This window comes from Vidua macroura, chromosome 7 (genome assembly GCF_024509145.1).
Source record: "Vidua macroura isolate BioBank_ID:100142 chromosome 7, ASM2450914v1, whole genome shotgun sequence".
In the NCBI taxonomy this organism is placed as follows: Eukaryota; Metazoa; Chordata; class Aves; order Passeriformes; family Viduidae; genus Vidua; species Vidua macroura.
The window spans coordinates 2,326,837-2,353,492 of record NC_071577.1 but is presented as its reverse complement, the minus strand read 5'-3'; the positions used below and the strand labels follow the sequence as shown (position 1 = coordinate 2,353,492).

The 26,656-nt window shown below is 54.3% G+C and overlaps 1 protein-coding gene across 1 annotated transcript; it reads right to left on the bottom strand.

Moving 5' to 3' along the window:
• Positions 1 to 10,898: 10,898 nt before the first annotated feature.
• Positions 10,899 to 26,412, bottom strand: LOC128809950 (aryl hydrocarbon receptor-like). Its single transcript, XM_053982382.1, is given in 16 exon segments — positions 10,899 to 10,930; positions 11,020 to 11,116; positions 11,201 to 11,281; positions 19,820 to 19,900; positions 20,206 to 20,382; positions 21,015 to 21,587; positions 21,590 to 21,764; positions 22,142 to 22,181; positions 22,184 to 22,282; positions 22,567 to 22,676; positions 22,995 to 23,179; positions 23,181 to 23,195; positions 23,335 to 23,446; positions 23,576 to 23,679; positions 23,930 to 24,019; positions 26,262 to 26,412. Coding segments are annotated over 16 exon segments (2,061 nt in total). The 5' UTR covers positions 26,352 to 26,412.
• Positions 26,413 to 26,656: the final 244 nt, after the last annotated feature.

Here is a 26,656-nt window from a genome sequence, read left to right as displayed (position 1 = left end):
ACACTCAATGGCCCCTTATCAGCAGATGTCTCCCCATAAGGAAGGATTGATTATGGAAGAGATAAGGAACAAGTGCCCACTTAACACAAGACAACACAAGACAATTTGCCTTACAGATGGCAAATAGAATACATCTTGCTTTTTCCAGTCTGGGACAACAGCAGCCAGGGAAGATGTGAAATGTGAGTGTGTAAAGGCCCTTGAATTCACAGCTCCCAGAGAGAGCTTTGCTGCTCACAGCAGGACAGAGATGGTTCTGCTCACACCTCTGTTCAAAGGGGGGTAACACATCCTGCTGCAGGTGCTTGGGTTGTTCTCTGCAGCTCCAGGTGGATGCCAAAGCTGCTCTTCACAGCCTTCTTCCTGCCCCTCTGCCAAGTGCAATGAGCCTTCAAGGACTGAAAGGAGCACAGAGAGCCAAAGGGGGACACTTGCAGCTGCCTCACTGGGAGCTCCCTGGGGAAGCACTTTCCTTGAGAAGCAAGCCCCCTTCCTCCAAAGGCGTTTCCCTAAATGCGCAGCTTTTCCGGGGAACACCAACACAGCCTTAAGAAACGCTGGCAAGGCTGAAGGAGTTCAGGTCCTTTCAGGACAGGCACTCCAGCTCTAGCTCGTATTCCCCCAAGTGCGTTTCCAGGTGGAGGTTCAGAGGTGCAGCCCCCGGCCCTCTACCAACACAAGCTGCCCGCTGCCTCTTCACCTGCCTCAACACCTGCCTGCGTTCATGGCACCAAAACCAGGCTGTTCCCGGCCACAGATCAGAGCCCTGTTCCCGCAGGACGCTCTTGCCAGCACCTTCCAGGACTCTCCGCTCTGCACGCAGCGCTTTTCATGCCTGCTCCCAACAGGCTTTGGAAGGCAGAGCACAACCTGGCTGCCTCTGCCAGCAGCACACCCCAAACACAGGCGGAGGAAGAAGCAGCAGGGGCTGTTTTGCGGCCATGCCCAAGAGAAACGGGAAGGGTGCCCTCCCTGTGGGCTCACTTGGTTGGCTTTCTGACTGGCTCTGAGCCTGGGGCTGCCATTCCTCACCTGTGGGGACCAGAACCACACCCGGGATCCCGGCACTGCCTGACAGCGCTCCGGGCACTGGCACGGTCGCGCGTCCGAGTCCCGGGCGCCGCGCTGCTGCTGCATTTGCTCTTAGGCACACCCAAATCCCACTGTTAAGCCTGGATGGTTGCTGGTTCTGTCCTCTTCCTCATCCTGTGCAGGGATGGAGCACTGCTGAGCTTTAGGAATCTATTCTTGAAAACTTCCAGCATTCCATGCTCCTTTGACCTCCGTGGATGCTTACCATGGAATCCCTCACAGCTGGGTTCATCCTCAGGTTGGCTCTTCCAAATTCCAGGGGCTCCAGGGTGCTCAGCAAGATCTGCAACTCCAGTGTTGTGGAACTGCACCTTCAGCACAGGCACCTTTCCAGCCTGATCTGCCCCCGTTGCTCTGTGTGTGTGCACAAAACACCAAAACACGGTGTGGAAGAGAACGGCAGCAGGGGCCTGTGTGTCCCTGGGCTCAGGATTTGCGTCGCTTCATCTCCACAGAGATGCAGGCAAAGTGAAGAAGCCAAACCGTTTATTATATGGAAGATGAAACAAAGAGATGAGATGGGAGGGAAAAGGGGGATGGGCAGGGTCTGAGGGCTGGAGGTAGGGAGCTGTCAACAGGGAGGGAGAGTGGAGGGGAAGAAAAGGTGATGGATAGGCTGAGGGCTGGTGAGGCAGAGCTATCAAAAGGGAGGACATGTGGAGAGAAAAAAAGGTGATGGGCAGTGTCTGGGGGCTGGAGGAAGGGAGCTATCTAGAGGGAGGGAGCTATCTACAGGCAGGGAGAGTGCTGAAGCCACGAGAACTGTGCCCAGCATCAGCTATGCCAGGATTTCCAGCAGCACTGAGAGGTGATGTCCTCTTCAATGTCTCCGGGTGTGTTCTTGGGACACTGGTTCACTGGATCCAGAAGGTGTGCCTAATTCTTTAGCTCTTTGGGGAAACTGGGCTTGATTTTCCAGGTTAGAGCATGACGGGCTGGCATCCCGCCTCTGGGCTTGAAGGGCTGGAAGAGACAGCAACAGAGACATGGTGAGATCCCGGATCTGTGGGAATGCTAGGAGTCCTTCTGAACAGGGCCAATCCCACCCAGAAGGGAGTAGGAGACATTGGAATCAGCCGGGAGGTACTTGCCACGACTCCCCGACGTGTGCCTGAAATCTCTGTGTGCTCTGCCCACAGCAGCCCTGGTGCGCACCGGGAGCAGAGCCCACTGCAGCCGGGGCAGGGCTCGCAGCTGCCCCCGCCAGCCCCCGCTGTCAGCCCGCTGCCCTCACTCACCATTGCAGATCAGCTGGAGCTCTCCCTGCTGCCCCCTCGAGCTGCGCCCGGCCATCCCTGCGAACACAGAGCCTGTCACGGCCCAGCGGCACAGCTCCCTGCCAGCGGCGCTGCCAGCCCTGTGGCCACACGGCCTCGTGGCCCGGCAGGGCTCAGCCCGGGCCCTTGCCGCACGCTGCCGCCCAAGGGCACGGCTGCCGGAGGGCGGCAGCAGCGCCCAGGCCAGGCGGGGCTCCGTGGCGCCGGGCCCGGATGGCGCCGGCGGGGCAGCAGGCGGGGCTGGGGCCGAGCTGCGGCGGGGCGGGGAGGGAGCCCGGGCTCCTGGCTCACCCATGAACCGGACGGCCGCCTCTCGCAGGGGCCCCTGTGGGCTCTGCAGGTAGGGCCGGGCCCGGCGCAGGTGCTCGGCCGCTCGGCTCCTGTCCTCTGCCAGCTGGAGAGAGCGGCAGGAGGGAAGGGTTGGCGCGGGCTCAGCCCCTGGGCCGGGCGCTCCCTGCGCCCGGCCCCGGCCTCCCCTGCCCGCACAGCCCTGAGGCCCGGCCAGCAGCCGCTGGCACCGGGCTCTGGAGGGGGCAGAGGGCCGGCTGCTGCCCGGGGAGCCGCGGTGCCACCCCGCAGCCCCGCCGGGCCGGGGCTCCATCGGCACCCGGCTGGGACCCACGGGAGCCTGGAGAAGAGCCCGCGCGGCCTCTGGCTGCAGCAGCGGGCAGGGGCACAGCTGCCAGCCCACACACTGAGCATTGTGCCCATGGGGCTTCTCCAGGCTGAGCCTGGGCCTTCCAGGCCGTCCTTACCAGGACCTCAGCAAACTTCCACAGATTCTCCTTCTCCAGCAGCTGTTCGAGATCCCTCCTGTTCAGGAACTTGGCCGCACAATGCAGCGTTTCCCGAGAGGCCTGGAGAGCAGCAGAGACCCCGAGATGGCCCCACAGCCCAGGGCACAAGACCTTTGTCCCTGTGCCAAGGCCTGGAGGAGGCTGCAGCCCGCCAGGCGCCAGGGCAGGAGGCAGCCGAGCCCCCTCCCAGCATCATAGAAATGCTCACCTTTGCCACGTGCCAGTTCTCATCATGACAGTAGATGAAAAGTGTGTCCAGGCTCTTGTTCACAATTGTCTCCAGGGGCTTTTTTCCCTCATCCACTACCAAGTCCATCACCTTACAGAAGAGTTGAATGGAGAGCAACTGCACATGGCTGTTGTCCTAGAGGAAAGGAAAAGACCTACACCAGCTACTCCAGGCCCACCTAGGCAAAGGCCTGAAAATCCAGAGAGCACAAAGTTTCTGGGAAGCACCCGATGCCTGTGGCTCAGGATGCAGAACCTTACGTGGTCAAAGAGCAGCAGGAGAGCCTCAGCCAGCTTTGGGGCGGTGGTGCTGGATACCAGGATGTCTTTGTGCTGGAGCACATTGGTGAACACATGGAGGCTCATGCTGACCACCTCTCTATCTTCATCCCCCAGCAGCTGCAGAAGGCTTTGAGACACGCTACACATTCTTCTGGCCTGGGTGGAACACAAGGCTGTGCTGGGAAGCCATGGACGGCTGCACGGCCAGCAGCGCCCTGGCACTGCAACCCCACCCTGCTGCTGCAGGGCCCACAGGCCAAAGGCCTGTCCCAAAGCACTGGGGCAGGTGAGGCAGAAGAGCTGGGAGCAGTTGCCTCAGCTCCTGAAGCCCTGCCAGCCCAAGGGGCTGCTTTGCCCAGCGCAGCTTCAGCCGCTGCCCCCTTCTCACCATCGAGGGATCCTTGCTGGGCACCACGAGGCCTCTGAGCGCCAGGCGACGCCTCTGACTGCATTCACTCCGGAGGTACCTTGACATGATCTTCAGGACGCTGCCACCACATTTACTCATGTCCAGGCGCTCGAGGACCTGAAAGGCACAGGGCAGTGACAGAGGACCCGGCCGGCAGGAGCCCAGAAGCGCACAGGGCTGGGCCCAGGCAGCAGCACAGGGCGTGGGCACTGTCCTGGCAGCTGTGGCTACGAGAGGGCAGAGAGCTGGGAGGCAGCTCAGCGAGGCAGCGCTGGCCAACAGGCTCACCTCCACAAGGAATGCCAGGAAGGGCAGATCCCAGCACGGCTCCTCCCTGCTGAGCTGCCGGAGCAAGTGGAGTGCGATGCGAGAACACAAAGGGATCAAAACACGGAGCATCTTCCTGGCAGGGGGGAAAAAGACACCAAGGCCCTGAGGTGGGGAGACCAAAGCTCTCCCAGCACTGACTCACAGAGCTCTGGTCTTTCCCCAGCATCCCTGGAGGGGATGTGAGCGCTTGGAGAGGCAGCCCCTTCTGGGCACCCTCCTCTCCCAGCCTTTTCCAGTCTCCTTGGCCGTCCCTCGCTGACGAGGCCCTCTGGCCCATGAGCACAGGGACTGTGTGGGGCACAGGGCACAAATGCTGGGGGCAGTGGGCAGAAGGGGGTCTCACCTGGCCAGCAGACCCACGGCATAGTGCTGGGTGTGAGCACACAGCATCATGTCCCAGCCACCCTTGCGCTCCATAGCCACCACCACATGGTCACACTGCAGTCGGCAGAGCAGATCCTTCATGGCCTGCACTGCAAACCTGTGTGCAGAGCAAAGCCCAGGTCACACTGGGAGCACTGGCGCTGGCCACAAGGGCACGGGAAGGACAGGAGGACTGGGACCTGTTGGGCTTGCTGGGAAGGCGGCGTTCCTCCCCGCATGCTCTCCAGAAGTTATCAACTTCCTCTGGTGGCATCTGCTGTGTGGTGATGACAACATGGGAGAGCAGAGCCACAAACAGGCGGGAGGAATAAAGGACGATGGTCTCGTGGCACTCAGGCACTTGGACAATCAGCCAGATCACCAGAGTTGCCTGCAAAAGAAGCAGCCCAAGGCAGCGCTCAGTGCCGAGGTGTCCATGGGGCAGGGCCCAAGGGCAGAGGCAGGGGGAGCAGCGGGCCTGGTGCCCCCTGAGCCTGCCCCTAGGCCAGGTTTCAGCCCAGCGCCTGAGGCGTGGAGAGGATGGTGAGCTGCTGGAGAGGTGACCTGGGGCTGAGCAAAGGCCCAGAAACTCACAGCCAGGGCAAAAAGGTCCTTGTTGTCCCCATCGGAGGTGCACATTCTGTGCAGAGGCCAGTCCTCCATCACACAGAGCAGTGTTGGCAGCGCTTTCTCCAGTGCTGGTCCCGATGAGCCTATGGCTCTCCACATCTTTGCAGCAGCTCTGTGGGATGGCAGCTCTGTGTCAGGGGCATCTCAGTCACAGCACCATGCCCTGTGCAGCTGTGGGGGCCCAGGTGACAGAGGCCTGGTGCCCTGAAGGGCAGGGGGGGAGCATTGGCAGCAGGCTCAGGAAACAGAGGGGCCCGAGGGTCCTGGGCCTCTCTGCCTGTCTGGCAGAGACCATTGGACAGGCTGTGCAGGGCCACGGGCCCTAAAGGCTGCTGAGCCCTGAGCTCTCAAGGCTCGTGGGCCCCGTACCTGTCACACGTTGGGGCACAGCGCAGGAGGGTCAGCACCACGTCAGCAGGGTGTTCTTCTGCCAGCCTCACAATGTCCGTTTGCAGCCTGGCATCCACAGAGACGTGGGACATGAGACTCTGGTGGATGTTCTTCACCTTGGCTGGCACCTGGAGGAGGCATGGGGGAGACTTGGAGTGCTGTCCAAAGGAACAACTTCCCCAGCTTCCCCCAAGAAGTGCTTCTGTTCCCACCACACTGTGCTGGCCTCAAAGGCTGAGGGGGCCCAGAGACCATGGCTTGAGGGGACACACCATCCTGGGAGGCCTCCAGGTGTGGACCCAGGCTGCTTACCTGCTGCTGCTGGTGAGAAGGAACAACACTCTCCTCGAAAAAATCCATAGTGGGAGCATGAATCATAGTTGGAGCAGGCATGGTGTCAGTATTTGTAAGGCCCTGAGTCTCTCTGGTTTTGGTGTTTGTGATGGCCACGTCCTCAGTCATTGACATGAGATGAGCCTTTGCCCAGGTTTCAGTCTCTGAGGTCTCAGCGTCTTCTGAGCGCTCAGCCGAATCTGGGCTGCCATCGGGCTCTGCCTGGAGCCCGGTCAGCCCCGAGTCAGGCTCGGCTGCGCCCGCAGCTGCTGTGCTGCCGGTCTTTCTACGCTGAATGCGCAGGAACTGCCGGAACATCTGCAGGAGAAGAAAGGCCAGGGAAGCCCGGGATGTTCCATGGAGTGCTCCAAGCGTGGTGCTGGGCTGAGCAGTGACAGCAGGCCCAGCCCAGTTGGGGATGGCTGCTGGTACCTTCAGGCTTTTGCGGAAGCGGCCACGGGCGGGTTCCTGCTCTTGTGTCCGGTCCAGGGCTGCATCTGGCAAAGAGCAAGCGCAGCCAGAGCTGAGGGGCTGCAGGAGAGGCCGGAGAACACAGCCCAGCCCTGCACTCCCCAGGCAGGGAGAGCCCCGGGATGCCCCAGGGGATGGAGCACGGCCACGGCGGGGTGTCTGCCCGGCCCCTCCTCCGTCCTGTCCATGGGCCTGTCCCCAGTGGATGGGATGGGATGGGATGGGATGGGATGGGATGGGATGGGATGGGATGGGATGGGATGGGATGGGATGGAGCCAAGCTGGCTGCAGCCATCAGCCCTGTGGCCCAGCTCTGCCACTCACCATCCTGCAGTGTCTGGAACTGCTCCGATTCGCACAATTGTCAACAGTAAAGTTGTGGGTAAGCAGCAGTGATTCCTTGAGCTGTGTCTGAACCTCATTGCTAAAGAAAATACTTGTTTTTATTTCTGAATCATAGAATATTTTGAGTGGGAAGGGACCCACAGAAGTCATTTTTCCTACTTCATACTTGACAGTCTGTTTAACTTTTACATTTATTATGCTGCTGCTACCAAAGGCAGTTCAAGATCTGTCACAATATTTGAATTATGTTGCATTTGTTCCTATTTTAGGCAACATAAAGAGGCATTTGCAGCAATCTCAGGTACTTTGAGTCCGTGGCTCAATAGTCATAGCAATATTATGAACTGCAACTTAGCTGTGTATCTCAGTTCATAGTTGCAAGAATTAGAGGTTCAAGGGTTTTATGCCTAAAGTTTATCTACTTATAATGAAAACTGCACAAGGTCTAACACCACATCACAATAATTTTGTATCAGATCATGCAATCAAAACCAGTGTTGAATGGTTGCACCTCGTGCTAGATACAGTAAAAGTACTCCCACCCTCTCCAAAGCTTCCTTGTCTCTGATTATCTGATCTACTTCTCCTACTGGTCTCTCACACTTTGCACTTGAAACAGGAATTAGAAGTGGAAACCACGGCAACGGGAAGGGTTCTTTCTCTATTTTCTACCAAGCATACCTTGGATAACTGATCAGCAACCATCTGACAGCACAACCCAAGGGAGAAATGGCCAAACTCTTCTCAGCTGAATTAAAATAACAGCAAATGAATAATTTGGATTGTATTTAGAAAGTCACAAGAGCAGTGTCACTTTCTCTCTCCGACTTCCTTGTTTCCACCCGGCTCTCTTTTCCCGGGGCGCTGGCCAGGGGCTTCCAGGAGCGGTCAGAGAGAAGCAACAACCAACTTTGGGGTTCATTTGATACAGACAGAGCTATTTCAAGAGCACGTCCATGACCAGGATAAAGAGACTCAAGAGATTGGACACTTGTTGTGCAGTCCGAAGTAGGTTGTATTTGCTCGAACGCCGCACATACAAGTGACCCCGGTCTGGGGTTGGCTTACTGTTTTTATAGGGGAAAGTGAGAGATAAGGTGAAACCAATAGAGCAATGCCCATTATGAATACATTACAGGTAAAATCCAATGGGAATAGCTTCAGGGGGAATGGTAAATACACGTAAAAATACAGAATAGAAACTCCAACTTTAGGTTTAGGAAACAGAAAGTCCAATCTCCAAATTCACAAAGCTTTCTGCTCCATTTGTGTAGCCACGCACCACCACATCTCCCTCTTTTTTGTTTAATAAAATGAACAGAGCTTTGGGGGAAGGAGAAACTGCAGCTATTAAACTGCAGTGCCTACCTGTTTGCCATTCTCCCACCATTCTCTTCCCATGGTGGCAGCAGCAACGACAGGTGCGGAGGCTGCAAACTTGGAGGAAGCAATGCTAGAAATGATTCGCTTAAGAATCCCAAATGATAGCAGAACTAAAAAAATTGCAACTACAAAATAACAAATGTCCTTAAGAAGGGACAACACCCACCCAGAGAGATCCCAGCCTTTAAACATGCCCTTGACCCAGTCCTCATTCTCCTGCTTCACGCTCCCAATGAGGTTTCTCATTTCCCGGATGGATGATTGAACACTTTGGCCTTTTGATGACAAATCAAAGCAACACAATCCCTCAAATTCTTTGCATCCATGCCCATGTGCCAACAGCAGGAAATCCATAGCTGCCCTGTTTTGCAGGGTAGCCTTCCTGGTAATTTCCTCGTCTGCCAGGAGATCACTCAAAGCTGCCGATGTCAAACTTGCCTGCTTTGTCACCCAGCATTCTAAATTGCCTAATTCACTCAATGCTTTGGCTGCCGCTACCCATGGTAAAAACACAGAGACGGCAACCCTTTTTGATTCTGCTCAATGGTAAATTTCGGCGTCACAGTGTTCATCAAATTGACTTGCACTCCGTTTAGTAATTTTTGTTTCACTTTTTGCTTGCCCAATTGGAATTTGAGTCATGTTGGGGGAAGCAAGGGAAAGATGCCCCAGAGTGCATGGACCTCCAATAAGATGAGAAGGGATTCCTGGATATGCTCTATCCCCACAGATGAAAAACATTCCCTTTTCCAGCTTGTGGGGATAGAAATCTGCGGTGCTAGGGATCTCCAAAACAGCAACAGCTGTGCACCATTGGCCTGCTCTGAATTCTATCTTGTATTGTCTGACCTCTGCATATAGGTTTATTTCTTTATCTGGTGAAAAATTAAATTGAACGCAAAATTCAGCTTTTGTGGAGCCCAGTAGTTCTAATTCCTGGGGCTCCCCATCAGCAGCGGGCAGGTCTAGAGCAAACTTTTGCCACAGGAGCAGGGGATTCTGAACAGGTATTTTAACATGTTCTACGACTCCCTGGTGCCTGTAGAACTCTGCCCAGATATTAGGTGGATTGTTTTCATTTAACTCTGTTTGCAAATGGATCAAGGACTTTGGAAATTCTTGCCCCTTACTCGGAATCCCTACCAGGCATATGGACATTGGATTTTCTGCTGAGGCAGAAGCTAAACACAGGTGTTCTTGTTTCAAGGCTTGGGCAAGGGTGACCCACACATTTTTCCGTGTCTGAGGGACGATCCACGCGTCCCCTGTGGACAGGTAGAAGGTCATTTTCTGGAGCCAAATGGGGAGCAGGAACGTAGAAACTGACATCCTGCTAGTCTGAAAGAAAAATGAAATCATACAACAGGGTAAACTAACTATAAAAGGTTCTGCCAGTATAAAGGAAAAACAGGAATTAGGGTTCTCTTCCTCCCATGCGGCGTTTCCTGTTTGACGCAACTGCGTCATCTGTGGGGTCTCCAACAACCCCCTGACCCACCCCATTTGTATCATCATGCGGGGTGGATCCGCGCTCCCCAATTAGTTTTTTTTCTGGTTGGAGAATTCTCCCTCCACCTCCCTCCCCCCGTGAGGAAGTGCTGTCCCCCGAAAGGGGCACTGGCTGATGAGATGGCCTTCCTCATTGCAGTAAAAACACCTGCGTTTGGGAGGAGGAGAACTCGATGTTGGAGTTTTTGGGGTTGCTGATGTCAGAGCAACCACTTTTTCCTGAGGATTTTTCACCAAGTCCTCTGCCATCAGGGTGGCTTTTCTTGTGCACTCCTTGATGAGCCGATCCAGCGTTGGAGGAGGAGACGCTGGAAGAGCCATGATGACTCGCCGACAGGCCTCATTTGTATTTGTGGTAATAATTTCTAACATGATTTCGTCTCGTGCTTCTTGCCCTTCCACCTTTTTCTCGACCGTGTCTCTCACTCAATCAACAAAATCCATGAATGGCTCTGAAACAGATTGCTTGAGTGCGATATAAGGTATTATAGGTTCCTTTGAGGGCATACTAAGAAATGCTTGTTCTGCTGCGTCTTTTGTGAGATCTAACACTGGCTTTGGAATCTCGGCTGCTTGCTTTTGGGATTGGTTCCAATCCCCCTCACCCACAAGGTGTTTTGGAAGCCAACCCGCTTCCAAAAACCCTTTTCCCTCACATCCTGAGCTGAGACGTTTGGAAATCTTAAAACCAACCACTTAATAAACTTTTTCACAAAACTCTTAGAAAAACTTTCTCCTGACTCTGTCAGGGCTCCTTTTACTTGGTTATAAATCTCTTTCTGCTGTGTGGACAATTTCCCACCCATTCTGCCCACCAGCAAGCCTCACCCACCTGCTGCCAGAAAAAAACAAAGAAAAAAACCTGAAAAGGTCTAAAAACCGATGGCGGCACCCCACACGCTGCGCACCCACATGCCCTTTCCCTCCACAGGGACAGGGGTGCCTCTACCAAGTAAGATTTCCCTAGCCGGGTCCTTCCCATGCTAGAACTGAAACTTACCACACCGCCGACTCTTAGAAAACAAAAAACAGCAGCGGTTCCTGGTCTGAAGCCGTCTTTCAGGGTGTGCGGAAGTTGCGTCTACTCCCTGCTGAAAACGGAAGCGGACAGAAACCGGAACAGTTTCTCAGCAGCAATAGAGCTGCGGAGCTGCATGAAAGGGGGCGAGAACCCCTTCACAGATGCCGTGGTCCAAGGGCTTTTTCCCACCGGGCAGACTCTGGCGCTGACGGCTCAGCAGTGGCGGCGTCAGCGGCTGTGTCTCCCGCGGTGACGGCTGTGGAAAACAGCATCTGGAAAAGCCCCAAACCGGAGCGCTATCTGCCATGCCCTAAAAACAGCTGCTGTATCAGAGCCACACATTGTGGCGACACTTGTCGCTTTCTCTATCCGACTTCCTTGTTTCCGCCCGGCTCCTTTTTCCAGGGGCGTTGGCCAGGCGCTGCCGGGGGCAGTCAGAGAGAAGCAACAACCAACTTTGGGGTTCATTTGATACAGACAGAGCTATTTCAAGAGCACGTCCATGACCGGGATAAAGAGACTCAAGAGATTGGACACTTGTTGCGCAGTCCGAAGTAGGTTGTATTTGCTCGAACGCCGCACATACAAGTGACCCCGGTCTGGGGTTGGTTTACTGTTTTTATAGGGGAAAGTGAGAGATAAGGTGAAACCAATAGAGCAATGTCCAGTATGAATACATTACAGGTAAAATCCATGGGAATAGCTTCAGGGGAAATGGTAAATACACGTAAAAGTACAGAATAGAAATTCCAACTTTAGGTTTAGGAAACAGAAAATCCAAACTCCAAATTCACAAAGCTTTCTGCTCCGTTTGCGTAGCCAGGCACCACCACAGTGGAGTTGCAGATCTTGCTGAGCACCCTGGAGCCCCTGGAATTTGGAAGAGCCAACCTGAGGATGAACCCAGCTGTGAGGGATTCCATGGCAAGCATCCACGGAGCTCAAAGGAGCTTGGAATGCTGGAAGTTTTCAAGAGCAGCTTCTTGAAAGCTCAGCAGTGCTCCATCCCTGCACAGGATGAGGAAGAGGACAGAACCAGCAACCATCCAGGCTTAACAGGCGGCTTTGGGTGTGCCTAAGAGCAAATGCAGCAGCAGCGCGGGGCCCGAGACTCGGACGTGCGACCGTGCCAGTGCCCGGAGCGCTGTCAGGCAGTGCCGGGATCCCGGGTGTGGTTCTGGTCCCCACAGGTGAGGAATGGCAGCCCCAGGCTCAGAGCCAGTCAGAAAGCCAACCAAGTGAGCCCACAGGGAGGGCACCCTTCCCGTTTCTCTTGGGCATGGCCGCAAAACAGCCCCTGCTGCTTCTTCCTCCGCCTGTGTTTGGGGTGTGCTGCTGGCAGAGGCAGCCAGGTTGTGCTCTGCCTTCCAAAGCCTGTTGGGAGCAGGCATGAAAAGCGCTGCGTGCAGAGCGGAGAGTCCTGGAAGGTGCTGGCAAGAGCGTCCTGCGGGAACAGGGCTCTGATCTGTGGCCGGGAACAGCCTGGTTTTGGTGCCATGAACGCAGGCAGGAGTTGAGGCAGGTGAAGAGGCAGCGGGCAGCTTGTGTTGGTAGAGGGCCGGGGGCTGCACCTCTGAACCTCCACCTGGAAACGCACTTGGGGGAATACGAGCTAGAGCTGGAGTGCCTGTCCCGAAAGGACCTGAACTCCTTCAGCCTTGCCAGCGTTTCTTAAAGGGTGTGTTGGTGTTCCCCAGAAAAGCTGCACATTTAAGGAAACGCCTTTGGAAGAAAGGGGCTTGCTTCTCAAGGAAGTGCTTCCCCAGGGAGCTCCCAGTGAGGCAGCTGCAAGTGTCCCCCTTTGGCTCTCTGTGCCCCTTTCAGTCCTTGAAGGCCCATTGCACTTGGCAGAGGGGCAGGAAGAAGGCTGTGAAGAGCAGCATTGGCATCCACCTGGAGCTGCAGAGAACAACCCAAGCACCTGCTGTAATGAACAGTTTCCACATGTTCCCGAGAGACACGGGCAGGGCCTTCCTAGTTCCCATGGCAACACTAAAAAAACTACTAACTCTAGCTAAGTACTGATATTGAAATGCTAATTAGCTAATTGCTCTGTTTGTTTTCTCTAAACTACCTGGAGATAACTGGCCTCCCACCCCTCCACGCTGCCATTCTGGGACTAACATGCAAATAAAAACCCCTTAGAATCATGGGAGTATTTTTAAGAGATAAAAAGGACTATAAATCAAAAACTGAACACAGTAGAGGAGTCTAGACAAATGCCCTAGCTGAGGAAGAGGGAAACACATCCCCTGATTGACTTTTACCCGTCGCCATCACCTAAGAAAGAATAGACTAGGTTAGGCTGTGAGAAGCAGGGAGAGAGAAAGGCAGAGAGAGAGCCCTGGTGCTGCCACCACGGAAGAAGCGGGGACAACTGTTATTCTGGACTTCAGCAACAGACTCTGCATGCCACGCCTCCTCACCCTCTGGCCACCGGTGTGCTACAAGGAAAGAAGAAGGGACAGCTGCTGCTCTGGACTTCAGTGACAGACTCTGCATGCCTCCTTCCTTTCGGCCACCTGGGAAAAGCTACGACTGCGGGGGCGAGCTCTGCGTCGAGCCCCCTGCCCAGCTGATCTTTTTAATAAAGAGCTGAACATTTAATAAAGGCATTAGCCCTGTTCATTTCAATTGCCGGCTCGTCCGGGATAGCCACGCCCAAAGAGGACCCCCGGACAGCTGGACAGCTTGACCACCTGCTTCGAGAGACCCTCGGGAGTCACTGGCTACCTTCGGACCCTAGGATCAGTGTGAGACGAGCAACACAGAGGAGCGTCGGATTGGTAAGAAAAACCGGGAGACGAGCGAATGAGTAAGTGAGTGAGACGGGGGCCGTCAGCTCGGACCCCCGAAGTGAGAGGGACCCGCTAGTACCGTGTTTCCAGACTCCTGCGAAGGGGCTGGCCGGGAACGGGGGGAAGCGAGTGGAATGCAGGAGCGACTAAGGCGTCTCCTTAGAAGTAAAGCAGGCCCTCCTCCGAGCGTGTGGAGGTCCCCTAGGGGCAAAGTAAGTCCCTGGCAATCAGGGCAAGGGGAATGCCCCCAGCAGGGCAGGTGGGATGTGGAGGTCCTAGAGGGCATGTCCCTGGCAGGCAGGATGGGATAGGATGGCAGGTGGGATGTCCCTGGCAGGTAGGGCAGGATGTCCTAGCAGACAGGAGTGGCATGTCCCCGGCAGGCAGAGGGCACGTCCCCACCGGGCAGGGGGCGTGTCCCCGCCAGGCAGAAGGTATGTCCCTACCAGGCAGGACAGGATAACAGGGCAGGTAGGATGTCCATGGCAGGCATGGACGGAGGTCCCCGGCATAGCAGGTAGGGGAATGTCTCTGGAAGGCAGGGCAGGATGTCTCTGTCAGAGCAGGCATGAACCCAAGTAAGCAGAAAGGCAGGAAGGCAAGCAAGCTAAGCCTAGCAGGAGAGTCAGGCAAGGGAGCTTAGCTGGAGTTCGAGTGTAAGGCTCGGCAGGACGTTCAACCTTACCTCGGCAGGGAGACCAAGCTTCCCAAACCTAGTAGGAGAGTCAGGCAAGGGGGCTTGGCCGGAGTTCGAGTGTAAGGCTCGGCAGGACGTTCGACCTTACCTCGGCAGGGAGACCAAGCTTCCCAAGCCTAGTAAGAAGGTTAGGCAAAAGGCCAAGTAAGAGTTTGGGCGGGACTTAGCAGGGGTCCAAGCCTAGAAAGTCCATCAAGAAGTTCAAAACTTAGGCCAAGGAGAAAAAGAACAGAAGACAATAGATGGAAGTGTGACTAGTGATTGTCCTGGCCAAGAGACAATGTAAAGTGCCAAGAGGGTAGGACCAAGAGTGGGAATTTAGTTAAAAGAGATTAAGTTTAGTCAAGTGATTCAAAAGACTAAGTTGGGAGAGGCCTGATGAGCTTTAGCTGCCTGTCAGTATATTCCATTTTAGATAGAAGCACCATTTAAGGTATATATATATTTTTTTTGGTTTTGAGGCCTGAAAATGGGAAGAGGTTATAGTAAAGGAGCAAATCCTTCCAAAGCAAAGAGAATTCCCCCTAACAGCCCCTTGGGGCAACTGTTAGACTAATGGGATTCTCGGGAGACCATGAAGGGTCTCGACAAGAGTAAGATGATACATTACAGTATAGAAGTATGGCCGAAGTTAGAATTACAGGGAGAGTGGCCGTGGTATGGAACCCAAGATCAGTGGATGTGTAATCAGTTAAACCAGCACCTAAAAAACCCGAGAGGACCTTGATATAGAACAACTATCTTATGCAGCTTGCTGGCTGGAGAATTCTATAAATAATGAGACTGAGAATATGCAAATTATAAAGAAATAGAGAGGAAGACAAAGAGAATAGAGAGGGGGAGACTAGAAAAATAAAGGAATGGGACGCCCTCGATTGCCTGCCCCCTTCTGCTCCAGTTTCCCCAGTTGGTCCTTCAGCCCCTCCTATTGAGTCCCTGATTCCTTTCCCCCGTTTTCCCACCTCTGTTTCATCGTCCCTTCCTTAGTTTCCTCAACCATCTCCCCAACTCCCTCTTCCCCTTCTCCAGCTGGAGTTTCCTTGCCTCCTCCCACTTGGGAGCTGAGGCCACCCTTGCCCAGGGTTGGTTCGCCACCTGGCATGCCCCCTGGCCTCCAGTGTCTGTCTCCACTACTATTTCCCTGCCTGATGTCTTAGAAAAAGGGCCGTATTGTAGCACCCAATCCAAAGCACCAAGGGTGGAGGGTCTCTTTCCCCTTAGAGGGGTTCCTATGGGTAGAGCAGCTGGGGGAGTTAGGTTTGTGGATGCACCTTTGGCAGCTTCCAAAGTCCGGGGATTTGGGAAAGAGCTAAGAAATTTCGTGGAAGACCCTGTTGGAATATCTAGCCAGTTGGACCAATTTCTAGGGCTGAGTATTTGTACCTGGGGAGACCTGAGCTATTCTAAGCATTGTTCTCTCCGAGAGAGGTCCAGATGATCCGAGTGGCAGGGGTGAAGATATGGGAAAGAGAGGGTGGACTGGGGCCCCCAGGGAACCAGGGGATGCCCTTAGTAGACCCCAACTGGAGTCCCAGCCAACAAGAAGGTAGGCAAAACATGAGAGACTATAGGGCCCTCATGATAAGAGGGATGAAAGAGTATCCCTAGGGGAAGCAACACGAAATTGGCCTTTGATGGTACTCAGGAGAAGGATGAGACCCCGGCAATTTGGCTTAACCGACTAAAACGAAATTTCCAGTTGTATTCAAATATAGACCCAGATAGCCCAGAGGGTCAAGTCCTCTTAAAGGTCTAGTTTGTCACCAAATCCTGGCCCGATATTAGACAAAAACTAGAAAAGATAGAGGACTGGCAAGAAAAGAACATGAATGAGTTGCTCAAAGAAGCCCATAGAATGTATTTAAGTGGGAAAGATAAAAAAAGCCAATAGCCTACCTCTCAAAACTACTAGACCCAGTAGCCAGAGGATGGCCAACTTGCCTGCAAGTAATCGCAGCAGCAGCAGCTATCCTGATAAAAGAAGCCCGAAAGTTGACCCTGCAAGGGAAAATTAAAGTACAAACATTTACTAGTGATCGTGGATCACCTCACTCACTGGGTGGAGGCTTTCCCAACCAAAAAGGAAACTGCGCAGGAAGTTGCAAGAATAATCTTAGAAAACATCATACCACGATATGGGCTAGTCAATGACATTGACTTGGACCAAGGTCCACATTTTGTCGCTCAAACTTTACATCAAGTAACAAAAGCCCTGGGGGTATGGTGGAGATTGCACACCCCATGGCATCCTCAAAGCTCTAGAAGAGTGAAAAGGATGAATAGAACTCTTAAAAATGTGTTAACTAAATTAATTGAAGAAACAAAGATGAATTGGCTCAGGTGTTTACCTCTCGCTCTCTTGCGCATCAGAACCAGACCTCAGTCTGACATAGGGGTCTCTCCCTATGAAATAATGTTTAGACTCCCTTTTTTTTTAATCACCCCTTTCAGTACAGCAGTTTACCTGGAAGGGGAGGCAGCAACTCAGAAATATTTAGAGGTCATAGGAAAATCCCTAGAAGGCCTCCGAAAGAAGGGGTATCTCTCCCAAACTTCCCCTCTGGACGCCAATGCCCACAACATCAGTCCTGGGGATTGGGTGTTGATAAAGTCCTGGAACACTACCACTCCATTAACCCCCAAATTCGAAGGACCTTTCCAGGTACTACTCACTACACACACTGCGGTGCGGACCCAAGAAAAAGGCTGGACCCACGTCACCAGAGTTAAAGGACCAGTGCCACCCCCAGACGCCAGACCAGACCCAACAGTGTTACCCGCCTCCTCTTGTGCATGGACAGTAATGAAGAAACCAGAGGACTTAAAATTAACTTTAAAGAAGACTTGCTAGAGGCTGATATACAGTAAGGTGTTAATAACTGTTTCTGAGTTAAAGTACCATAGTAAAGGTTTAAGTACTTGGTAATTGTTTAATAAGACTAAGTGTCCTTTAGCCAAAGGAGTTAACTGAAAAAAAAATTTAATTAGAATATTATTAAGTCTTACTTGGTTTCTAAAGGCCACGAGAATTACCATCAGACATGAGTAAAAGCATACAAAAGCCAAAAGAAGTTAGCCCTCAAAAGCCAAAGACTGTAAGTTGATGCGGGCTTAAGCCCGATCAAAGAAATAGAGGAGGGATTTGTAATGAACAGTTTCCACGTGTTCCTGAGAGACGCGGGCAGGGCCTTCCTAGTTCCCATGGCAACACTAAAAAAAACTACTAACTCTAGCTAAGTACCGATATTGAAATGCTAATTAGCTAATTGCTCTGTTTGTTTTCTCTAAACTACCTGGAGATAACTGGCCTCCCACCCCTCCACGCTGCCATTCTGGGACTAACATGCAAATAAAAACCCCATAGGATCGTGGGAGCATTTTTAGGAGATAAAAAGGACTATAAATCAAAAACTGAACACAGTAGAGGAGTCTAGACGAATGCCCTAGCTGAGGAAGAGGGAAACACATCCCCTGATTGACTTTTACCCGTTGCCATCACCTAAGAAAGAAGACTGTATTAGGCTCTGAGAAGCAGGGCGACAGAGACAGAGAGCCCTGGTGCTGCCACCATGGAAGGAGCGAGGACAGCTGTTGCTCTGGACTTCAGCAACAGACTCTGCATGCCACGCCTCCTCACCCTCTGGCCACCGGTGTGCTACAAGGAAAGAAGAAGGGACAGCTGCTGCTCTGGACTTCAGTGACAGACTCTGCACGCCTCCTTCCTTTCGGCCGCCTGGGAAAGCTACGACTGCAGGGGCGAGCTCTGCGTCGAGCCCCCTGCCCAGCTGATCTTTTTAATAAAGAGCTGAACATTTAATAAAGGCATTAGCCCTGTTCATTTCACCGGACAGCTCTTTTCCCCTCAGCACCATCCAGCTGCCACCAGCAGCACAAAGAAATCATGGAGCAGAAATGAGATGCTGCCACCAGAACAGACTTTATCTGTACAGCCACGAGGTACAAGAGATCAGACACCAGTGACAGAGCACAGGGAGGTCTGTCACGGCCCCAAGCAACAGTGTCCCCAACCCAAGGCCCACCTCTTGCAACACTGGGAGCCCCTGGTACGCCCCCAGCAGCGTTTCACAGTCACCAGCATGAGAGGCTAGTGAGCAGAGTCCATCCTGCCGCTTTTTGGATCTGGATCATGGCCAGTCAACTCCCTGCCCGACCTAGGTGCTCCTCGAAGCCACCTTAGAGTGGTCCAGCACGTTTCAGCATTGCTCTGCTCCCAGCCTGCAGAGAGGAGCTTGACCTTTCCCAGGCCCCATGAGCGGAGGCAAGGCTGGGCATGAAGGAAGAGACCCAGGGAGATGAGGCCACTCTACACCGGGACATGTGGGCTTGCTGCTGGCCCTGTGCTGATTGCCTGATTTAATTTGATCTGCAAATGCTTAACACTGGTGTGCGAGGCAGATGTGATGCTCAGGCTGATGGGTGCATGAGGGGAAGGTGTGAATGTCCCCAAGAACTCTGACCTCTCTAACCCAATGTTGCAAGTCAGTGTGGTCTCAAATCATCCCCACCCTCCCCCCCCAAAAAAAAAATCATTGCTTTTTTTTTGTGGATTTCCCTGATGGATCTGCAAGACTTTGTTCTCATGGTGGGGAAAAACCAATTCATTCAAATCTTAGGTTACGTATCTAGAAAAGGAAGAGAATTCAACAAAGTGGTTGTTCTGGGCTGCAGAACAATGGTTTGAAGGGCACCAAGTGGGTCTGAAGTGGAGAGGCAGCCAGTGGTCACTGCATCCCTCCCTGCCTTTCCTTCTCACTGCTTTGGCAAAACCACAGGGGGAAGCCCCACTCTTCTCTGTCCCATGGCACTGTGGAGCAGAGAAGAGGACAACAAGGACAAGCCAGTGACAAACCCAAGGGGAGCTTGGCTGGACCTTCCCCACCCTGCATCCCAGAAAAGTCACAGTGCCTGGTACCCACCTCTCCCAAACTCCCCTGGGAGGCTGCTGGAGAGCCCAAATCCCCAGGATGCCTCCACTCCCACCAACTCCACCTCTCACTGAGACCCTTCAATGCTGCTGAGCTTCTTGAAGTGCTTGGTAACATCTTTTCCAAAGGATTTGGATGATCTCTGGAGGAGATGGAGAGCACAGGAGGAAAAGAGGCTCAGGCTGGCAGAGATGATGCAGGGGACTAAACAGCAACATGACAAGGGTGGTCCAACACAGGAGACGAGAAGAGCACGCTGTTTTGTTGAGAAACAGCAGTTCAGTGCTACCTGCCTCTGAGGCAGCAGCTCCATCTGCAAGAGGCTGCCCCAAGCACACGGATGTGCCAGCAAGCAATGTTCTTCCTTGGAGCCCAGAAGCCCACAAGCCTCCCCAGAGGCACAGCTGCATCTCCCTGAAAGACTTCTTATGGAACAAAAAGTCCAAACCACTTCATCTTAGACTGCCTGAAAGCACTGGAAGACAAAATCCCGAGAGACCAGGGAGCATGGGACGCACCTGGCGGGTACCAGAAGAGCTCACAGCTGCTGGTGGCTTTTCAAGACAGGGCTCCTGGTTCACATGGAGCCCCAAACCAGGCTGCCCACAAAGGATGGTGTGGCTGCACCCCTGGCAGACCTCCACAGGAGCCGGACACCCCTCAGGTTCTGCAGCCCTCGCACCTCACCTTGAGCCTGGATCTCACAGGTACCGAGGGGCTGCCCAGCTGAGAAGGGAACTGATGGGCAGCCAGGACCCTGCCCGGAGCACAGGGGTGCTCCTGCACCCACCTTCACAGGGAGAGCTGCTGAGCACCTTGAAACCGAGCCCGGTGAGGAGGAAGGTGCTCCAGGGTGGTTCTCAGCAGGGCAAAGCAAAGTGCCTGGCTGCTGGGGAAGGGATACTTTAGCAGCATCCCTCAGGAAGTTGCTCTCATGCCTAAAAAGGCTGTTTCCATAGTGGCACTTGGACAGCACAACGCAGTCCATCTCGTGGGTGCTGGGATCCATGCTGGAGTTCAGCAGGAGTCCGCTGTGGTGCACTGGCCCTGCCCCATGGCTCCTCTGAGGAGCTGCCCCAGCCTGTGGGAGCCACAGCTGTGAGAACCCCTTGTCCTCTCAGAGCACTGCCTGCTCCCCCTCCCAGGAAAAGCTGGGGTCTATGTGGGCTACCAGGGGCTGTTTGGGGAAGCCGCCATGCCCTGGCAGCCTTCTGGCTTCTAAGGGTGCAGGGAGAGCAGCCTCCACATCATCGAGCTTCCCATCCCCAGAGAACAGGGACTGATGCAAACCCTGGACAGGGCAAGGAAAAGACTGGGAGGGGGGTGGCCACCACAGCCCAGCCCCCGGGGAATTCTCAGGACTGCCACCTGGCAGAGTCTGGGACTCCACGTATGCTCCTGCAGCTTCCAGCTGTTTTGGAACTATGGCCAGCAAAGCCTCCGATGGGCAACTGACTGGGTTTGCCTGGAGGAGTTTATTGTGCCACAGAGTCACCAACGTGTTTGAGTGCAATGGGGGTGAGCAGCTTGAGCCCACCAGCTGGCACCCAGGCTGGCTCTGAGCAGTAGGAAGAGTGTTATCTACAGGACCAGAGGGGGTAGCTTCTGCCTGAAACGCTTGGTTTGCCAGCTGAAGTCTGCAGAGGATTTGCTGCTGGAGATGGGAACAGCCAGCACAGTCCCTGCCACCGGCCCGGCTGGGTTAAACGGGACCTGCTGCTCTGGCTGGGCAAAGCTGCCCTCAGAGGTAACGGAGGCTACGGAGCCCACGGAGCCCACAGCCCCCTGGCCTCCCCATGTGCCCGCTGCCTGGGGCTGTGCTGGGAATGCTGAACCAGCTGCCCAGCAGCGCTGGAAGTGAGCCATAGCACTGTTTTCCTCATGGCAGTGTGGGAAGTCCAGGCTCTTTCCAACACCCTCCCTGGGGAGCATCTGCTCCATATAGGATGTCACCTTGGTGCCCGGCCTCTGGCCAAGCCCCTGAGCTAGTGGCTCCTCCTCTACCCCCAGGCTGAGCAGATCCTCCTCCCACTGCTGCAGCTCTGTGCTGTCCACCTTTAGGGTCTGGCAGACGTTTCCATCCACCTCACTCTTCTCAAAGAGGGTTTCGATGACCACCAGGAGGGAGTTGCTGTCCTCCTTGGCCCTGCTGACATCCTCCTTCTGAGTCAGCCCATCAGGCTCAGGAATGAGAGCTAGCAGGGAGACCTGAGGCACGTTATCAGCGTGGGAATTGTATACGGATGCATCCTGCTTCATCATGGCCCCAAGGAGAGAGCTGGGGTCTACCAAGCGCTGCTCTGACTTGACTTGGAGTTTGCTTGCACCTGCAACTCCTCCTTGGCTTGGAACGAGTCAAAGAACCCAGGAAGGTCATTCCCACACAAGACTGCTTCCCCTGTGGCAAAGCTGAAAGGCAGCGGCAAGTTTCTCTTCTGGAGATGTTCCTCCCCTTCTTCATTCCTTCGGTGTGGAGGCAAAAAGGGATGGAAACAGCATGAGCAGCTCCTCCAGGCCAGGCAAAACCTCCCTTCTGACAGCAAGAGGGGAACTCACAGCCCTGCCCTGGCTTTTCTAGAGTAAAAGGGGGCTGGACTGGGCTGGCTAAAGAGAGCTCTGGGGAGCCCACAGGGAGGTCTGCATGGCTCAGGGAAGGGCTGCTGCTCTCAGGCAAGAGCATGTCCACAACCACCTCCTCAGAGCTGTTTCACTCACACTACAGGAGGACAAATGCTGCAAAGTGCCAACCTCACCTACCCTTTCCTCCACCTTCATGGCCTCTGTGTGCCTCGGACAGCCCCCCAAGCCCAGAGCAGCTGAAGGGGGCCAGCAATACTCACGACAGGGCTCGCTGGCGGGCGATGATGCAGTCGGGCATCATCGTTTGTACACCAGCCGTGCGTTGGCCTGCACCCACACCCAGCTGCTCCTCTTGGTCAGCAGCCGGAATACCGTCAGCCCGCTCTCCCCTGTCTTCATCACTGGGGCAGGGACACAAAAGAACTGCCACTGACAGAGCTCCTCCACGGAGGCAGACCAATGACACACGCAAGTTGCCACGAAGTTGACTATCACCTCGTGGCCGTGCTACGGGGGCAGGAGATGCAGTGTGCTGTCTCTCTGCCAGCTGCCCAAGCTCATCCAGGAGGAAGAGCCTTTGTCACAGCTACTCCAGCCCCGGGACGGACAGCACCAAGGAGCAATAGTACAGCCAGAGCCTTGAGGGACCCCACAAACACCCCCACAACAGTCCCCCAGCACTCACTTCTCACATGGTGCTCTGCGCAGTGCATCATGTCAGCCGCATGAAAAAACTGGTATCCGGACCCTCTTCTGCACAGCTCCACTTCTGTGTATCCCAGGACAACCTTCCTCCTGGAAACAGCACAGGAGTGCAGTGACACCAGGGATGCATCCCCCACAGTTGCACCTCACTGGCCAGACCCCCACTCTGGATGGTGCAACCTCGCCCTGGGCTGAGCTGCATCCTCTGTTCCACAAACCACGCAAACCACAGCAGACAAGAAGTGCTGGTGCCCTGTTAACCTGCTCCCTGTGTTACTGGGGGCCTGCAGTAGAGGGACAAAAACATCAGGCCATGGGAGCTGGGTCAGGTGTTCCTTGTCCCCACCAGATCTAGTTTTCTGTCCAGCACCAGGGATTTTGCCACAGGGAAAGTGAGAGATGCCTTACCGGGAATCACAGGCCATGGGAGTGAAGTCCAGCTTGTGCTTTGTCTGGAAGATCAGTGTTTTGGTCTGGAGCTCCAGGATGGAGAGAGGCTGGAGGAGTGTGGCAATGGCAAAGAGAGCAACTGGGGACTTGTCTGCTGCTGACTTTTGCTGCCCAAGAAGGAACTTCAGGCACCCTGTAATGGTGGTGGAAATTCAAGGCCTTACAGGGATTAGAAAATGTGGGTGTGAAGCAAACAGGGTGGTGGGAACTGGCTGTGCTCTCATCCCTATGGGACACAAGTGACTCTGGGGGAACACTCTGCAGGCACAGGAGGAGCAGAAGGGTGTCCCAGCATTACCAAGAATCCCAAGGAGTTATCCAGCAGGCAGCGGAAGCGGCAGGTGAAGCTCCTCTCCACCAAGGATTGCTTCTCAGCATGGAGGTGCTGGGGGCTGGACGTGGCGCTGCGTCTGGCAAGCAGCGGCTGCTCAGGGGGAAAAGCTGGAAAATCAAAAGGAAGCTTTCCAAACTGTGCTGCACACCCTGAGCTCACGGATCAGAGCTGCTCAAGTGAACCCCTGCAGGGATCACCCTGGCACTCACTGTCAGCAGCATGCAGTGGGGTCCTGTGCAGCTGGCGGCGGAAGACGGCCCTGTCGCCCGCATGGATCATCTCGTACACACTCTGGTAGATGAGATCCGACTGGAATGACAAAACAGAATAGTGTCTGCTCCTGGACAGCCTGGCAGAGGTGTCGGGAGGAGGACATGGCAGAAGGTTTCCCTTCCTGGGCACTAAAGTGCAGGACTGAGTGTAAAGAACAGGCAAACTCCAGCTCCTTCCCCTGCCACAGGAGCTGCTGCCCTTTGGGAAGCTTTGCTCTCCATCTGCACCTCCTTCCCACACCAGGACTGCATCCATCTGTTTCCAGCCAGGAAAACATGGTGCTCACCTGGTGGAAGCCCAAGTAGTCCCGCACGGCAGGGGAGATGTAGAAGATGTAGCCATCTCCAGTTGCGGCGATGGCAAATCCATTGAGTGCCTGAAAGCAAAAGTTCGGTCCAAACTTACTCTGCCCAGCTTCAATCCCGCTGCTGAACGATGAAATCCCCCAGCTGTTTCTTCAGCATCCAGGGACAGGAAGGGACCTTCTTCCTCAACAAGGAGCCCCACAAAGAAGGACAGCACTTGGTAACCATGCAAGATTCTCTTCTGCGGAGTTTCTTCTTCTCAGCACAAGCAATGATCCAAGCTGGACTGACCACTTTCTCCAAACCTCCCATGGAACCCCCTCTCACTGCAGGGCAGCTCCTGCGTCAGGAGGGACCAGATAGGGAGAGGTTTCATGGAGGATCTGGAGTCCTCCTTTCCAGCTGGGAATAGCTCCACTCTCCTAGGGCTGTGCTTTGGACACGACACTTCTTGTGGGTCCCTTCCAGCTCTGCATATTCTATGATTCTGGTGTCCATTTCAGGCTGATTTTCCTCAAAAGCAAAGCACTGCACTAGATAGTAACTCATGCCCCCTGTTCTTCACTGTGATGTGTTTAATTTATTAGTGAATGGAAGGAGAGAAATTAGGGAAAGAACACCCGAAATGGAATCTTAGCGTACAGATCCAGCTTGCTGAGGGACCAGTCCCTTCCCTTTGTGTGCTGTTTGGGAGCCCCCTGAGGGATCCCAAGTCAGAGATTGCTGCAAATCACAGTATATGCTTAAAATGATCTTTGTGGGGAGGAAAAAAAGCCACCAGGCAGCTCAGCGGGGGAGATTTCTGTCGCAGTAACACCTCATAAGCTTTCCAGATGCCTTCAGTCACCCCAGCCTGCCAATGCTCTGATGTTGATGGCTCAACAAATTGCCATCATATGGTCCAAGTCCACAGTCCTGGGGAGTGCTCAGGAGATGCTGGGGCTGGGGCAGTCACGGGCTCCCTCCTGGTATCCAGCTGCTCCTCTGTGACCATCACACTGGCACACAGCTGGGACCATGGGGGACCTCGTGTAGTCCAAGATTCACTGCCAACAGTCACACTGAGCTCCCAGAAGTCACTGCCTCACCCAAATCCCACATGGAGGCTCCTGCTGGGGGTCTGCTCACACTGCCTGCTGCCTGGAGGGCTCTGCAGGAGCAGGGCTGAAGCAACCAAAGCCAGGCTTAAAGAGAGCCAAGCATTCATCTGCTGGTGTTTGGAGAGGTGGGAGAAGAGGACTGAAGGCCCAGAAAGCCTATAGGAGAGCTGGAGAAGGTGGTGAGGCCCTGGCACAGGGTGCCCAGAGAAGCTGTGGTTCCCCTGGATCCCTGGAAGTGACCAAGGCCAGGCTGGATGGGGCTTGGAGCAACCTGGGATAGTGCAAGGTGTCTGTGCCCATGGCAGCTCATCACAAGATGACCTTTAAGGTCCCTTCACACCCAAGCCATTCTGGGATTCTGTGAAAGGCCAGGCATGGGAGATGCCAAGAACACAGAATGATTGAAGGTCTTGCACAGACTCGTCCTGCAGCCCCAGTAAGCATGTTCCTCAGCTGATGTGCCCAGATGCTTGTTCAGCAGTCAGCCTTTCCATGTGACCTTCCATGCCAGGCCCTTCCAGCTGACATTTATAGATGGCAGCCCAAAGCAGCAGCACTGTGGGAGGCTGATTCACCAGGCCCTCGTGCTCCGAGCTTCACTGTCAGCTGTTTCATGAGACACACGTGGCCTTTCTACAAAGCATAGCTCTCATTTCCCACTGGTTTTGTCCACCACTGTTGCCCAACATCCAAGTGCTCTTCTTTTCTCCCCCAAAACCTACAAACTGAAGCTGGGCTTTTCCCATCCTAGGCAGGCTGTGAACTCATCCCTCCAGAGTTCACACAATGCCCCAGGTAAGGCAAGGAGTTCCTGGGGGATGTTTTGTCTCACAGCTCTCAACATTCTCCTCTTGGCCTTTGCTAAAGATAATGAACCAAGCCAGCACCTTGGGAACTACTCAGGGATCAATCCTTACACCACCATATGACATCCCTGAACCTCTTGGTTGGGATGGAGCTTACGTCCATGAGATGTAATATAATCAAAGGGGCAGCAAATTGCTGTGGGATGAGAGGGAATGGTGGGAATGGGGATCTGGACCCATCCCAGCCAGGCAGTGCCACTGGTCTCTGTCCCCAGGAACTCATTGCCTGCAGGAATCACAGTGAAGCAGCTCTGGGCAAGGCAGGGTCTCCTCCCGCTCCACAGATGCGACCACAAGCTCCAGAGCAGCTTGGGGAGACCCCAAATGACCAAGCCACAGCACCATACCTGCAGCAGTAGCTCCCCCTCAGGAAACAGCTCCCTGTCACCCTGCGGCTCTGTCCATCTGTCCCCTCCTGGGGGTCTGGGCTGATCCATGCAGCTGCCAACGTTTGGAGCTGTAGCTGCAAGTGAGAAGGCAAGAAATCAGTGTGGAAGAGGCAAGGCAGGAGCCTCCCACTTCTCCTTCCCACCCCAGGGCTGCTCATGCAGCTACTGGATGCCGTGGACCCAGCGCAGTGTGGAGGAAGATGTGACCATCAGTGGGAACTGGCACAGAGCCCACTTACAGAGCCATGCCCAGCTTGCCTGAGGCTTCCTCCAAGAGATTCTTTCCCCTGCTTGATCTCATTTCTGGGAAACCTCACTCCTGCCAGGGTGTGAGGCAGAGATGCAACGGACAG